The following is a 16,226-nucleotide window of genomic DNA, read 5'->3' as shown; positions in this document are numbered from 1 at the left end:
CCCAAAGCACCCAACCAGAGACACTAATTGTCATCGTTCAAAAAGTGCACTACTTTACTTTTTGGGGGACGAGAGAGAAACAATAATATGTGACCACTTCTTCAATCTTAACTTCGCATAGTAGATTAAAGCCACATTATGCTTCTTAACCAAGAATCTTTTGATGGCTAAGGTGGTCTCACTTAACCAATAGCACGATCATAGCTTATGTCCAATACATATATATATATATATAAATTCCATGCATGTGATATTTCATTGTGACAAGACACCCGTTATACAAGGCAAAACGGACAGTAGACAAAAATCCCAGTTCTTCATTCAACTCATAAATTGAAATGATTCCTTCAAGTCGCAAAATCCTTGTTGGAATATCACTGGATGCTCAAGAAAGCAGAGAATTGCTCTACTGGGCAATCACATTTTTGGCTCAGCCGAATGACACCGTCGTTGCTTTGCATGTTCTTGGTTAGTACACTGCTTGTTCAACTGTTTCCAGAAATTCTATAGTGGCTCAAATGTGCGTCAGTCCAATTCAAGCTTTTGTAGTGTAAAATGTGCACTAAGCAATTTTAGCTTCATACCATCGGTGCAACTTAGTGTCATATCTAATGTAAGTTTTTATAGGATATGTACATTTATCGCTCACATTTCTGTTCCATAAAACAGTGGCAGAAGAGAACAAGAAACCATTCGACCAAAAGAAACAAGATAACAAGAAGTGGCAATCAATTACCAAATATCAGAAGAAAATTCGTCATACAAAAAATTTTGTTATATCTGTAATGGGTGAGTTTGCAAAGGCCTGCCAATCAAAACAGGTACCACAGCTTCGATTAGAATGCATACATGCCCAAATTGTGTCTCCTGATGCTTTTGCAATTAAAACAAAATGGCTTCTATATTTTTTAATTGAAGGTGGATTTGGAGGCTAGAGTTGGTTTTAGCTCGAAAGTTGGAAGAGGACTTGCCAAGGAAGCGAAAAGCATATCTGCAGACTTTCTTCTCATTGGTGGCAAAATCAACCAGTCAAACAAGTAAGAAACCTCCTTGTTATCTATGACATTTTCAACGACATTGACGCAAATTAACATAAAATTTTCCTTCTGCAATCAGACCATCACGCAGAATTAGAAAGTATTGTTGCGACCATGTCCCTGAAGGCTGTTCATTAGTACTGGTTGGGAAATACAGATGCCTACCACCAAATTTTCATTCAAACTCTATACAAGTTGGAGGTGCAGTTTTTCTTGAAAATTCAAAAAATTCTGGTCCCCCGCCCCTCCCTTCTCTCTTTCATTGAACATTTTCTAATTCTCAAGTAATAGCAGATGTTCATCAATCCAGCGCAAGGTGGTCAGAAAAAGATAGTCAAACAAGCAAATCAGTTTCATCAGATGAAGAGCGCACTGGCTCAAAAGCAAAGACAGAAAAACGTTCACCTAGGACTGTGCTGGATGCCTGTGAACGTGAATCACAGGGCACGATGGAGGATGGTTCTAGCATTGACGAATCAAGCATTAGAAAGTCTCCATATGTTGCTAGTGAGTCTAAAAGGCAATCAGAAACCAAAAGGCCTATGTCTCCATTGAAGATAATATCATCCTTCTTTCGTTCACCATTTGATTCAAGTGCAAGAAAAAGAAATGATACTCTCTTCAACAAAAATAAGCAGCAACCTACGTTTAAGTGTTTTCCCTATGAAGAAATTGCAAATGCCACCAACAATTTCCATCCAGGTAGACTTCTTGATGTCTAATTTCTAATAGTATTATTGCTGTTAACAAACATTTTTCTAAATTTTATCATGTTCTTTCTTTTCGTCCCTACTAAGTAATGATTTCCATCTCCAATATAATAATGTCCACACTTTTTGCTGGAAATATGAATTGTCAAACTCACTTGAGGATTGTTATTGAATTTGAATAGCTAAGATTTTGTTTTTGCGCAGAGAATATGGTAGGACAAGGAGGGTTCTCGGAGGTGTATAGGGGTGTCCTTAGCGATGGACGCACCATTGCAGTAAAGCGGCTAGCAAATGACACAAATGCAGACAAGGAAAAGGAGTTTCTCATGGAGTTAGGCATTATAGGACATGTTAACCACCCTAACACTGCGAGCTTAGTTGGCTGCTGCGTGGAAAAGGGCCTTTATTTGATCTTCAAGTTCTATCCAAACGGAACACTGTCTTCTGCTTTACATGGTAATAAATCAATCAGAATTCAGAATTAATCAAGTTGGACCATTTTAAACGATAGTTGATTGTGTTTTTTCTTTTTCTTTTTCTGGTCAGGCAAACCGTGCCAATCTCTAGACTGGCCAGTTAGGTATAGAATTGCCCTTGGAGTTGCAAGAGGTTTACACTATTTACACAAATGTTGCAAACATCGAATAATACATCGCGATATTAAAGCCTCTAATGTTCTTCTAGGACCAGATTATGAACCACAGGTTTGGCAATTGAGTAATTTTTCGCGTTTACATCTGCAAAACAGAGTTCTTAACAAAAATTGAATTGAATTTATTTTCGATGCTATTGTTGTTAGATTTCAGATTTTGGGCTTGCAAAATGGTTACCTAACAAATGGACGCACCATGCTGTGATTCCAATTGAGGGTACATTCGGGTACTTAGCACCAGAGTATTTCATGCATGGAATTGTGGATGAGAAAACAGATGTTTTTGCATTTGGGATTCTTCTTTTAGAGATCATAACTGGGAGGAGACCAGTGGACTCATCACAACAAAACCTGCTTCTATGGGTGAGGATTTTCTCATCAGTAGATTATGTTACAGGGTTTGTGACATAGAGCAGAGCGATTCCAACGCAGGAATATTATCTAAGTTTATTATGCCAAAATTTATTGGATCTTTATGAATAGTGCCAGAATACATATGTAAACTAACAAATGTCAAAATTTTTATGTGAAACAGGCGAAGCCCTTGATGGAATCTGGAAAATTAAGTGAACTAGCTGATCCCAGATTAGAAGACAAATATGATATGGTACAATTGCATAGGCTGGTGCTCACTGCTTCATATTGCGTCAGGCAAACCTCAATCTGGCGACCCTCGATGACTGAAGTATGTAAAACTCAGAATTAATGTTCCAATTTAACTATTTGATTCCAAATAGAGATGTTCTTATACACATAACACATTCATTTTCCCTTTTTTTTTTTTTTGACATCTAGCCCTTCTGCGTTATTATCTTAATTTCCTTCCATTTTGGTGTTATATGATGTAGGTTTTGGAGTTGTTAACATTTGGAAATGACTCTGAAGAAGCAAGAAGTTGGAGAATACCAAAATTTACAAGTGATGAAATGGATGATTACTCTATGGTTTTTGGATATCAACTTCCATCAGATATATCTTTGGAAGACTTTTAATATGCAGTCCAGGAGTAGATAGGACCCTGCTCCTTTGCCAGTTCTTATTTCACTTTTCTGTTCCTGATTTCTCCTCTTATATATACATGGTTTTTGGGCCAAACCTATGTAGTTTCAGGGTTTAAATAGAACTTGGAGTATTGACGAATATGGTATCTTGTGATGAGTTTGACCCACAAAGAATAAGCGTAATAACGAGCAAATATGCAATTATGCGTTCAATATAAATTTACTACTATTATATTCCACTCTTATTTCTTTTTAGTGCCTTATTCGCTTATGACTTGAGGTAGAAGGCTAATGCACTTGATCAAATATTCAAAGACTCCCCTAAGACCATGTTTGGATCCCAAATTTGGTAAAAGAAACAATGGTATCAGGAAATAACATATTCAATAATTTTCTAATGTATATATGAAACTTTTATAGTAATTAATATGTTGTTAACATTTAAGATAACCAAAAGATCTTTTTATGTATTTATTTTCCTCGGAAATCAAATAGGATCACAATAATAAGTTGAAGATCATTTCAGAACATTTCCGGGGGGAAAGGAAAAAGAATTCAAGGACGTTGCTAGAAGAAGGGAAGGAGGATTACCTTCTTTCACAATGCCTAACAAGAACTTCACCTCTCAAACGATAAACTTAACATTCTCATCTTGTGAAGAGACTTATCAAATACTATTGACAATCCCCACGTTTATTTAAGCTTTTTGCCAAAAAAAAAAAACAAGAATGAGCTATGCTTTCATAGACTCTCTAGAGAGTTATGGTGGATTTGAAATCTGCATTGTTTTGTAGTAGGTGCAAAACAATTAGTTGAGGGTTCAAAAAATCTATTTCGCTATCTATCTATTGCACCAAAAGAAGGGAAAAATAGAAAAGAACAAACACATCAAAGTTGACGTGATAGTTGAGCATGGTGGAATTACTTGACATTTAGATATGTTAAAGTGGATTTTCGTCAACGTCTTCAAAGATCAAAGGTCTCAAAACGAAAAATGTAAAGAAGGCAAGAAGACAATAATAATGAAGACTGTAAAACTTAGCGAGTGGACAGGACTGAGGCTGGGTAGGGACAGGGGACACCGCCACCGGTGGTGGACAATGGGACGGGGGACCCCGATTGGTTGGTAGGGGTGGAAGAGAAGGGGCAAGGTCCAGAGGTACACGTGAAGTTCATGCGCTGCGGGACCTGGTTGATCTTCAAAAGTGGAGCCCCCGACATGATTCTTGAGACCATTGCTTATCCATTGGCCCATTTTGATACTATTTGATATTTGAGAAAGCAACTAATTTTTAGTGTTTGATTCAAGCAAGCAACTAACGAACTTAATTCTTCTCCACTCTTGCCCTTATGGCAAAGGAACGCGTCAAGGAGGGATGACTTACCCACCATGAAACTCTAACGCTCTCGCTTACTCATTAATTATTGAGTGTGTTTGGATAATACTAGTAGTTTATTTGGAATAATTTTTATAAAAAATACTGTAAAACTTTTTTGATATGATGTATGTGAAATAAAAAAAAAAGATGAGTGAAAAATGTGTCGATGACACAAGCAAATAAATTTTCGCTGATAATCCATTAATGCATGCCTAATCACTAATGAGTGGACATTCAGTAAAGATAGAGTTCAAGTATTAATTTTTATTAAGGAACCAATGTTAAATGAATAAAACGTATAAATGAAAAGAAGGATAATAGTTTGTAAGTGTGTATGTTTGCACGATAAGTTGAGTATGATTTCTTTCTTCTTCTTTTTTTCGGAAACGGTAGAAGTTGAGTATGAAAAGTTTTTCAATATACTAGCAGGTGCCTAATAAGTTTTTTTCTTTTCTTTTTGGGCGATGCCTAATAAGTTATTATTGCTCACCAATCAATCGTGTAAAAAGACACTTAGACTATAATAGTAATATCCAGCTGACCTTTTATATAGTGCCAAAAGAGCCCAACAACAATTAATAGATATCCAAAAACTAGATTTGATGATGCCGGCTTTTTATCCCAGCTTCCTATCTGAGCCGCTTAAATGATAGTAGAATGACACGTAATGAATTTTGTTGATTTGAGGCTCTCCTAATCCGCCAGCTCTCACTTAGCATTGAGGAGGAGTTCAGGCTTCTACAGCTTTTAATAAGGAAAGGGAATATCGAACCATCCATTAATGACAAATTGTTGAATAGTTTTATCCTCATCTTCGGACACCAAATCACATACAGTTGCAAAGTTCTGGAAGTGTTATCGTACCTAATTACATACTCTTTTTTTTTTTTTTTGTTAATAATAATAGAGGAACCATCACAAATAGATTATGTCTTAATTTGTATCTTATTCAAGTCAATTTGAATAAAACCTAACCAATTGTCTGTTTGGGGTTGTCATCATAAAGGTTTTTATCGATCTTTTTGATATTCTATCAATAAAAAAAAAAAAAATCAAGAAATGAGTCAACGAGTCAACTTTCAGTAATAAACATTTTTTGAGGTTAAGTAGAGAAGCCACTGGTCATTTGGTCCGGTGGTCCTGAACCCTGCCTCCCACAACTTGCCACCCTCAGGAATGACGGGGCTTTCTACCAATCAACGCTCAGATATAGATACCACTTTACGTTGAGGTAAACATAGCCCATCCGTGTGCATATTTCTTGTCAGAAGCATCTGTATTACGTTGGTTGGATTCCAGTTTTTAGGAGTTTTTATAAAAAAAAATATAGTGTAACAATTTGATACATGTGAAATAAAAAAAATAATTGAAAAATATATTCACGAAAAATGTTAAAAAATTTTTGCAAAAACTAACAATCCAAACAATAAATAAATCGAAGTAGTATTTCCTCGTTTAACCAAGTGCAGCAACGCAGACGCAGTCGAAACAAAGTCCATGGATAATTATAGCATATGATTCCCTCCAATCATGGTAAAGTCTAGATACTATAACGCTTCTTCTCTTGGAGAAAATGGAAACCAAGAACAGAGAAAATGCTAAAATTTGACTAGAAAATCAAAACCGGCCTTAAAACCTTTTCCTTTGATACACCATCTACCCAATTGACCAAGAGTGGTTGGCCTGTTCAAAATCTCAAATTAACTGCCCGCCTGCCGAGTGGATGAGTTGCCAAGAGACTTCACTGGAAAATAGAAATCTCTGGCTCCAGATTGCGCTTACTTCTTTGAAATTAGAATTTAAACTTTTTATAGTACTTGACTCGGTCGCCAAAAAATATATATATATATACTTGCGCGTTTATAGGTACCTTGTAATCTTATAAAGAAAAATTTGCAATAATGTTACGTCTGAAACTTGAGAATTTCTTATTAAAAGAAGAAGGGATTAAAGCAAGGAAATACAAAAATCCGAGGTTGATTCGGATTTCAAATCTCGAGTTGAGCATTCATTAGTACACTTATATATAACACCCAAACTATTACTATTATTCTACCGTCCGTACATTTATATATTTTATCTATTTAACTTTATTTTTTTTAAAATATTACATAACATTGAAACTCTGTTGGGCGTGACAGGCCCCCTTTAATAAAATTGCAAAAGTGGGGTAGACGGAATTCATACTCAATTTCCCTATGTTGGAGGTTTTATGTTGCCTAAGACATTAATAGAAACAAATTTGCGATGCCCGAAACAAATGCTAGATGTTTAAGGAGCTAAATAAACCATAAGGCCTAAAGTCCCTGAGTTTTAGAATCTTGTTAGTCTTCCAACCAAAATTGGAAATCAATTTACAAAAGAAAAGTAAAAAAAAAAAAAGGCTACTGTTTTGTTGAAAATCACAGGTCAGTGAAACAGAGAAATTACTAGTGATGATCAATTATTGACAGGAAAAGAAACTTTGATCATTAACATTCCTTGCCAAATACTAATACATTTTTACAACACATTCAATCTCTTCCATCAGAAGGATGGCACGACACCGTATCTTGACTCAGGAAAGAAGGCAGCAGAGCCAGGACAAGTAAACATCTGATCAATCTCAGACTCGATTGCTTCAGCCCTCTTTGCAAACCGCCCTTTAATCCTTGGCCTCGTCTCAGCATAGGCCTTTCTCGAAGCGTAACGTATGGTCTTCTCAAATTTCCTGTTCTTCCTCTTCTCCCTGTACCTCAAAACTCTTGCTTCTCTGTCCATTCCGGGCAACTGGGATCCTTGATTATTTCCCCCGGATGATGAACCACTCAAGTCAGCAGTGCTGCCGCTCAAATTTCGCCCAAATGGGTACGAGATTTCGGACACAGAACTTCCGTCCGGCACCACTCCGACATCCAAAGACGAGGATGAAACCTGAATAAAAACAAATTCAAGATTATTCAGTGCCAAGTGAAACAAAACAAATCAGTACTTTGATCCAATATAAACTGGTAGAGGTTCAGGCCAAACTCACACTCTGGCTCAAAGAGTGGGAAGTGTAGCTGGGAGTATATGAACTGATGTGCGATTTAGTGAAGTCAATTTCGAAGTGTTTTTCGGACGGCTGATGATGGCCCGGCAGTTGAGCAGGGAGAAATGGAGGTTTGGTTGTCTGGACTGGGACAACCCCATCAGTTCCGGAACTAGTATAATGCTGTTGAATTCGAGCTCCCGATGAAATTCGGTAATCAAAATCCAGGTAGTTATCCGAGTCAGAGAAAAGAAACTCCACTGATTTGATTTCGGGAGCATCAGTTGGAAGTTTGGAATTCATTGGATTTGATGAAATCCACGGATCAGACATATAACTTTCATGTGCAAAGCACGTGGTCATTTTCGCATCGTGGCCGTGACATGTATCGTTGACCATGTTATTGGCGCCGGTGTTGGAGGAATTGTAAACGGCTGGTGGTGGGAGCGGAACCAATAAAGTAGCGGCCGTGGACTTCACCACGGACTCGGCGGTGTCATAAAAAGGGACCACCGGGGACCGCTCGTGGCGGCGGGCTAAAGGGTTGGCGGAGTGAATATCACGGTCACAAGTGACGCACAGCGCGGCCGCGTCTGCCTTGCACGTGACGCTGGCGGGCGCTTGCTCACACACCTCACACATCCACACCCGCCCGTGCCTCGACCCAATTTTGTTGGTGGCATGCATCTTAGAGTCACAAGTCATGCACATAAAAAGTGAATCCGTCCGGCAGAAGAGCAAAGCCGCGGCGGAACTGCAACAGTCACAAGGCTTAGCCACCAATCCCCAAGCAGCCGGGACGCCCCTGTTATTGGCTACGACACCAGTGCCACCACCGTCTTCTGCTACTCTCCCCATCTGGGTCTGGGCTGGTTGCTTAATTTTTATTGTCTGAAAGGCCAATGGAATTTTGCTGGGAGTGTCTCCAATAATGATGACTGGGCGGGTGTTAGTGGTGTGTGTTGAAATAACACATTTGGCATCTCTATCCATCTGAATCTATAGGCAGAAGGCAAGGAAATCTAGTTGTTGTTGGGTAGACCCCAATTGACACGTGGAGATGATTTTGGCCACAAAAAAGATTTCATGACATGGAAGTGATATTTTATGTTAAGTAGTTGTCAATTTGTCTGTGCCGACGTAGGGCCCAAACGAGGGGCAGGGGAGACTGGAGAGAAAGGAGGGCAAGCGCAAGACTTGGGAGGGAGAGATCGATTCGAAGGGGTTGTTTGGATGGATTTCCCTCGTTACATAATTGAGGGTGCCCTTGTTCTCGGTTTTACGAGTACAAACAGCACAGACTATTTGCGACTGTCCTAAAGCATAATTCAAGCGTTTGGACAGAGGATTATTTAGAAATACTTTTTAACATAATATTTTAACTCTATTTATGATATGATATATGTAGGATAAAAAATTAATTAACAATATTATAATGTTATTAAAAGTCTGTTGATCACGCAACAAATTTTTTTTTTTTTAGCATATTATTCGTGCGGCTGTCTTTGAAATATGTTCTTCAACCATGAATGTCAAATATATTAAGCTTTGTCTCAATTATGAACTTAGTAATTACTAGTTCGAACGCTCTATTAATGTTGAATAAATTCGATAGTCAGAGGAAGGATGAGTTAGGTTGTATGGAGGGGAGAAATATAAGTAAGAGATTCCAAATTCAATATGTCCCACCTACAGGAAAAAAGAACAATAATAGTAAGTTAGGCATTTCAAGAGATTCTTTAAAAAAAAAATTTTGACATAAGGCCTCAAATCTTATAGACTTGGACACATACCTGTCTTTAATTTCTGGGCTGCAAACAGTTTGACAGGCTGTTGCGCTGAAGCTGCAGGGAAGCAGAATGCGACGGGGCAACAGGATGAAGCTGCAAAAGTAACTGAATACCTAAGCGAGATCACGAGAAGGGAGACCTGTTTGTTCACTTTAGTCTTTTTTGGCACCTAAAAATTTAACAAAGTTGGCTCCTGGAGTTTAGTTGAAGCCAATGTTTTCAGAACCGGACCGGACCGGCCGGTTCGACCGGTTGGACCGCGAACCGGCCATGTCACCGGTCCGGTCTAATGCTAAAGCCGGAAGTTCATGGAGAACCGTTGAAACTCGGACGAACCGGACAAACCGTGCGAACCGTTAAGAACCGTGAATCGGCGGTTTTTAAATTTTTCAACAAAATATCAAGAATGGTGTAGCTAAGATTCGAACCTGGGTCTCCAAGTTTAACTATGACAATCTTACCACTAGACTGTACTTAAGTTTGTTGAGAATTCTACTTGATTAAAAAATATATTAAAACATCAAGTTCTTCTCTTATTTTTTTTTTCAATTTTTTCTTCTTAACCATTTTTAACCCAAATATCCACAACAAGATTTTCTCAAGTCATCACCATTATTATCAGGTTATTATCTTTAGCAGATTGTAAACAAGTTGAAAATTTCAACTTTTCTTGTTTTCCAACATTTTAGTAAGTTTAATTTTTTTCTTTTCAAGGTTTTTTTCTATATTATTATCTTTAGTTGATTTTTTGCATTTTCTTCTTTTTCCCCTCAATTTTCATATGTTTCCCTCATTTTTGTTTTATTTTTATTCGATTAATTAAGGATGAAATTTTTGCAAAAGTAGTGCACATCCGTGTAGGAATTGGGTAGGAATTACAAATAATAACATTGGGTTGATCAAAAATATGGTAGTTGGCACATAATCGAAGCTATTGGTAATTGAATTTAAAATAATTAATGGTATAGGATCATTGAATTTAATATAACATGTTAATTAATAATGTTTAGTAGCAATTAATTTTTTATGTGTTTAACTGTATATTTGTTTTTCAAAAATTTTTAGTTTTTTTTAGTTTGAGCAATTAGATTTATATTTTTATAATTAAATTTTAACTTTTTCAGCTTAAGTTGATGAAATTGTGAAGGTGGTGTGGTTGCTTATCATGCCACTGATAAAAGTTTGTTATTCAAATAGTTTGTCTTAACTTGAACTCTTTTATGGATTTTTTTAAGGGTTGTAAAAGAATTTCAATATTTAATTTATTTATTTTTTGTGTTTTTATTTGTGATAATTGGTGCACATTTGGATTGTATCTATTTATGTTTATAATGAATTTATGAAAATTTGTGGTGAATTATGATATTTTAATTATATTTATCATTCCATGTTTTGTGTATAACTTTTAGAAAATTTATTATTATCATAACTTAAATTAAGTTATGTTGGTAAAGTTCAAGTGTAGAATGAAACCTGCTTAGTACTTAACACTAAAAAAAAAAAAAAAAAAAAAAAAAAAAAAAAAAAAACAGTGAACCTTTGAACCGGCCGGTTGGACCGGTCGGACCGGTCGAACCGCGAACCGGCCATCTCTCCGGTTCACTGACCGGTCCGAGTTTAAAAACATTGGTTGAAGCCAGAAAAAGCAGAGAAGTGGCATGAAAGTTTTCAGTGAATTTGACCAAGTCCTTATCAAACATTGATGGAGAGCTGCAGGGCAGCAATTATACGGACGGCCCGGATTGGGCAAGGACGTATAGCACTGTGTGTAGCACTTGGTTGCTGTAGGATTAAAATTAATGCTCTAAATAGTAAATGCAAGACATTTTGCATCCTAGTGGACGATTGTTATTGGTTGATGCCTCAATACACTCACACGACTTTATCCAAAGAGCTTGTGAAAAATGTATCAGACCATAAATGTCATGATTGCAAAAAGCCAATAAATAAATGTTTTGGTGACCTAAAAACAGAAATCAACACCTTTTATTTTTTTTGTTAAAGAGTTGAGAAACAAAATTTAAGAAGCGGAGGGAGAGAAAGGGGGTTAAAACTCACGAGTATTTATAAGTCAGGAGGTCTCTAACACCTTCTTCTTTTATTACTTTGAAATTCTTTTTTAAATTTATTTTTATTATTCACTCGTGTATTTGCTTTAATCGCTGTGACGAATATAGCATCACTTGTTGCCACTTAGTATTCTACAACATACCCTAGATTTTACCATTCAATTTGGCCAGGTTTGGACACTTTACACGAGAAATTGGCTACCAACCCTATATATATATATATATATATATATGTGTATGTATGTATGTATAGAGAGAGAGAGAGAATAGTTAATTGGTGTAAGTATTCAGTATTGAATTTATGTATATAATAACAGATCAATATGCACATAGATAAGTTTTATTAGTCTCATGTACAACAACAGAGCCTTGACTATGCTGCACCGGTTCGCTGCATTTCCTAATCGTAAGAAAAGTCATTTCAATTAAAGACTAATTCCACTTCGCATTCCTAAACTCACACCACTTCTCACTTTACACCATAAATTTTTATTTTGGATATTTTGCATTCTAAACTCTTACGTTTGGTTACGTTGCACCAAAAAATCTCAAGTTTGTCTTATTTAAAACAAATTAATAATTATGTTCGTAAAATTAACGAGACAAAGGATGATAAAAATTAATGATAATATACCGTTTTATATGAACTGTGATCCCTCAACTTTTTTTTTATCACCTTTAGCGCATCATTATTGATTTATATGGCTTCAATCATTATTAGTAAAATTAACGAGATAAAAGATTGTGCAAATTACTGACAATGTATTATTTTATTTTTTGATGATGTTGTGGCACCTTTTGACCACTTTCGACATGTTATCATTAATTTATTGAGTTCTCTATGCCATTAATTTTGTTAAAGTTGTCATTGATTAGATTTAAATGGGTCAAATTTGAGAGTTTAGAATACCGAATATTCAAAATTCGAAAGTTTAGGGTGCAAAATATTTAAAATTAAAGTTTAGATTGCAAAGTGAATAAGTGATCATATAAGTTCAGGGGTGCAAAATAGAGTTAGTTCAAATAATTTGAGGCCATGCGATGCCGGAAGAAATAAAGAAAAAATGGCGAAGGTACTACTGATAACAGCTACTAATATACCAACCCACATGATGTGTCGCAGTTGTTGCATTTATTTCGTGTCATGCCTGTTTCTAGTACCATTTTGACATATCAATTTCAGTCGGTTTTAAGTTGAGGCTTGCCAGTTTAGTATAATTTGAGATTTGCTGCCTCGTTAGAAAGATAACTGTTGTATTCCTCAACTAATAATAAACTGAAGGCACAGACCACAAGTCCAGAATCCCAGCCATGAGCTCTCCCGCTCTCTGTCTCCATTACGTGTTTGCTTTAGAGAAGTGAAAGAATTATCGAGGAACATGCAGTTGATGAAATATTCTATCATATATCCATCAAATACGTGAAAAGTTAGGAAGTAAAATTCTGTAATATCTGCTTCAAACAAAATAAATCTCTCTAAACTCATACGACTGTTGACAGAAAGACATAATTTATGGTTTAAGTGGACATATCATCGTATAATACACATATGGTTTTCCACCAAGCTATCAGGCCACCATGTTTCCTGTTTAATGCTATATTTGTTTGCATTTAGAAACAAGATTTCCTGGCATGGACGGCAAGTGTATTGTTTTATATTCAAACTTACTTTTGATAGTATCATTTTTTATTCAAGGACATCATGTTCTGACTACTGCTCGGGGGATTAGAAAATGGAACTAATTAAACTTGGACAGTCATGCCAGGCGAATTTCTCAGCTCTGACCCTTCTTCACCTTCAAATGTGGATTCTAACTGATTAAATATTGTCATAAGACTCGGCAATTTTCATTCAAATGAAACATACTAGTAATCCTTTAGGGCAATTGCATTAAGATTATACTTTGCCTTTGGCTTAGAGGGCTTGCTTGTTTCTTGAGCAAAATCTTTCAACACGAGGTCTTAGCAAGCAAAAGATTCCGTGCTAAAACCATTTCTAAGTAATGTGAGACTTCATAGCCCCTCGGGATCAGCTCAGCCGGTTGTCAAGTGGCCCTCTGGGTCATGCGACGCAGGTTCGAGTCTGGCCTCTCCTATCGCCTGGGTGTTCTTGGGGGCAGGGTACTCGAGGTCCAGGGAGATTAGTCTGGCCAAACTGGGATACTCTCTGGGTTGACAAAAAAAAAAGTAATGTGAGACTTCACTGTAGACTTGATTGATTGGTGGGGAACTTGTAATGTTGAGAGCTCAGTTGTTAATTAAGAATTAAGCTGCACGTAAGTGCTCTTCCCAATCGTCATTTAGCATCATTTTCTTTAGAGCAACAGAGAATTGAAGCACGATAGCAACTAGCTTGACAGCGCCACCTTTGGGGTGCATGGATTTCACATTAAGCTCATTCTAGATACTACCTCCCTCTTTCCCCGTTCATTTCCATCATTGATTTCAATTTGCAAGACAAGATTCCAATCAAAATCAATAGTAGTGGAGTATTTCAATTATTCAATTGCATGAAAAAGACTAGCTATTCTCATAGGATGTATGATAACAGCAATTTCGCTTCAAAAACCCAACATGGAAATGTGGGTTCAATTAAATTCAACTGCAACGATATTATTCTTAATTCTCATGGTCAAATAGGAAGCAACATATATATATAGTACTCCAGCCAATCTTGCGAGTTGGAGTGGTCCAGTTGGCAGGGTGAATTGGCCATTATCATCATCTGTTCTTCAAAGTCTAGAAGTTTCAAATTCCTTTACCTTTTCTGTTGGCAAGTCCTTGAATATGCAAAACAAGACCGACCATCCAATAATTCCGATTAATACGTCTCTGACCATCTCATGCAAGAGGAGGCCACCATCATTCTGGGACGCAGTAATATGAGACTTTTTAGAAGAGGCCGATGAACTAAATGGAGAAGCCAAGACAGCTCATGAGAATCATAACTGCTTGAAAATGACGAGAGCATTGCTAAATTAGGTGAGCTAAATTTTTGCAAAAAAAATTGATGATGCCATGCACCTCTTGGTTGATATTTGATATACGTCACTCGGTGCGTGGGGCTGACGGGGGTTTTGAAAGGACAATTGTACCCTCAGGACCAGACTTCAATGTGGATTTTTGGCTTTTGCTCCGAAAAAGCGAAAACAACGGTCACGTAAATCTGTGAGTATTCATTGGCCAGTGGAACTGTTAAGCAGAGGAAAAGGAAAAACAGGGAGTTGGAGTCGACGATGTACTGCAATGCACTAAATGCTTATATGCAATCTGATGCTGTTGTGGTGGTTGTTTTTTGGACTAGGAAATGGATTCGTTTGTTTGGTTGTGGAAGAGGATGGGCAGGCTTGGAATTTCACCTGACCTGGGGGACTCTCACTATTCATGTTATCGTGATGCTGTACACAACATGTGTGGTAGGATGCCATGTGCCTGCATACAAAAATTGCTTCGAGATTTTTGCGTATTGGTTTTTTTTTTTGTTTTGGTAAATAAAGACTTAGTAGATGTCAGAGTTAATCGTTGGGATTGGGGTTCACTCTGGTGGCGATCAGATTTAGAATTCGAATCTTATGTCTAATAATTAGAGATTGAGAGAATCTAGAATTCGAGTCTTGAATTCTGCAAAGAAATAAGTCTTTCAATCAAAACGTTGCTCTAGTTTCTACAAGTTCAATTCGGCCCTCCCTTCAATATGTTAGTACAGGAGTAGGAGTAACGAGGAAATTACTAATTTATCAAAAAAATCATGATAGCAAAAGTGCACAATCAATATGAACAACTAAATAAATTATGCTATTGGATTGAACTACAATCAAGATTTCACTTCCATGTTGGGCTTGGTAGTCCAGTGGGTAATTTTTCGTTTTCGTTTCATGGTAAATTTCTCCAAATTCTCTTGATATATCTTTTACATTTTTCAGCTCCATTTTACTCTTACAAACCTAATATAACAAAAGGCAAGGCAGTGGAATATCTCCTAATAATTTTCAATCTTTTAAAAATACAATATTCAAACATCTACTTATCGAAATGAAAATTTTTTTATGCATACATCTGTGCCTAGTGGAGGCCGAAGTTCTGTACAGCTAAGTGTCTACTGGGAAGCACTTATTATTATTTTTTTTTTTTTTGCCTTCTTTGGATATTAAGAGAGTTGGGGAATTGTAAACAACTCCATGTATTTTCATCAACACCTCTTAATGTCCTGCCATTCGAGACCCTGCCATGCTGTATATGTCTCACGAACCCAAGACATGAAGAGAGTTCATAAAGGCAAAGCCGTGTCTTGCCTACCTCTTGGATAAAATGGATCACTCCTGGTGGGTTTGAAAAATGAGACTCAATAATACACTCTCGGGCCTCCTCCTTCTTAGACTTCACCATTTTAATTGCGAAAAATGAATATCATATCCACATTTCCAACTAAACCCCTGTACTAGTTCACTACTTCAGTTCTAATAAATGTTTTGAATTAACTTTTTATGCACTGATAATGTAGTTTTTTTTTTATGCTAGCAGTTATGAATGTATGACACATTGCATAACTTGAATTTTAAATTTGAATTCATTTTACGT

At 36.7% G+C, this 16,226-nt stretch overlaps 2 protein-coding genes across 2 annotated transcripts; one reads left to right on the top strand and one right to left on the bottom strand.

Annotated features, from left to right (window-relative positions):
- The first annotated feature begins 338 nt into the window (after positions 1-338).
- LOC113773598 (probable receptor-like serine/threonine-protein kinase At5g57670) lies at positions 339-3,574 on the top strand. Its single transcript, XM_027318231.1, has 10 exons — positions 339-468; positions 670-821; positions 919-1,037; positions 1,117-1,238; positions 1,332-1,739; positions 1,952-2,203; positions 2,294-2,451; positions 2,547-2,762; positions 2,935-3,084; positions 3,248-3,574. The coding sequence occupies exons 1-10, from the start codon at positions 339-341 to the stop codon at positions 3,389-3,391; spliced, it is 1,851 nt and encodes a 616-aa protein (XP_027174032.1). The 3' UTR covers positions 3,392-3,574.
- A 3,617-nt stretch (positions 3,575-7,191) lies between these two features.
- On the bottom strand, positions 7,192-8,754 carry LOC113776504 (zinc finger protein CONSTANS-LIKE 4-like). Its single transcript, XM_027321682.1, has 2 exons — positions 7,793-8,754; positions 7,192-7,692 (listed from the first exon to the last, which is right to left on the bottom strand). The coding sequence occupies exons 1-2, from the start codon at positions 8,645-8,647 to the stop codon at positions 7,306-7,308; spliced, it is 1,242 nt and encodes a 413-aa protein (XP_027177483.1). The 5' UTR covers positions 8,648-8,754; the 3' UTR covers positions 7,192-7,305.
- Positions 8,755-16,226: the final 7,472 nt, after the last annotated feature.

This window comes from Coffea eugenioides, chromosome 6 (genome assembly GCF_003713205.1).
Source record: "Coffea eugenioides isolate CCC68of chromosome 6, Ceug_1.0, whole genome shotgun sequence".
In the NCBI taxonomy this organism is placed as follows: Eukaryota; Viridiplantae; Streptophyta; class Magnoliopsida; order Gentianales; family Rubiaceae; genus Coffea; species Coffea eugenioides.
Note: the sequence above shows the minus strand (reverse complement) of the source record. Positions and strands in the feature narration are given on the sequence as shown.

Bases quoted from the DNA above. Each gene is read 5' to 3' on its own strand.
- LOC113773598 (XM_027318231.1), top strand. From the start codon at position 339: ATGATTCCTTCAAGTCGCAAAATCCTTGTTGGAATATCACTGGATGCT. The intron at 1,239-1,331 runs GTGCAGTTTTTC...AAGTAATAGCAG, and splicing joins AAACTCTATACAAGTTGGAG to ATGTTCATCAATCCAGCGCA. The intron at 1,740-1,951 runs GTAGACTTCTTG...GTTTTTGCGCAG, and splicing joins CACCAACAATTTCCATCCAG to AGAATATGGTAGGACAAGGA.
- LOC113776504 (XM_027321682.1), bottom strand. From the start codon at position 8,647: ATGGGGAGAGTAGCAGAAGACGGTGGTGGCACTGGTGTCGTAGCCAAT. The intron at 7,693-7,792 runs GTGAGTTTGGCC...GTTTTTATTCAG, and splicing joins CCCACTCTTTGAGCCAGAGT to GTTTCATCCTCGTCTTTGGA.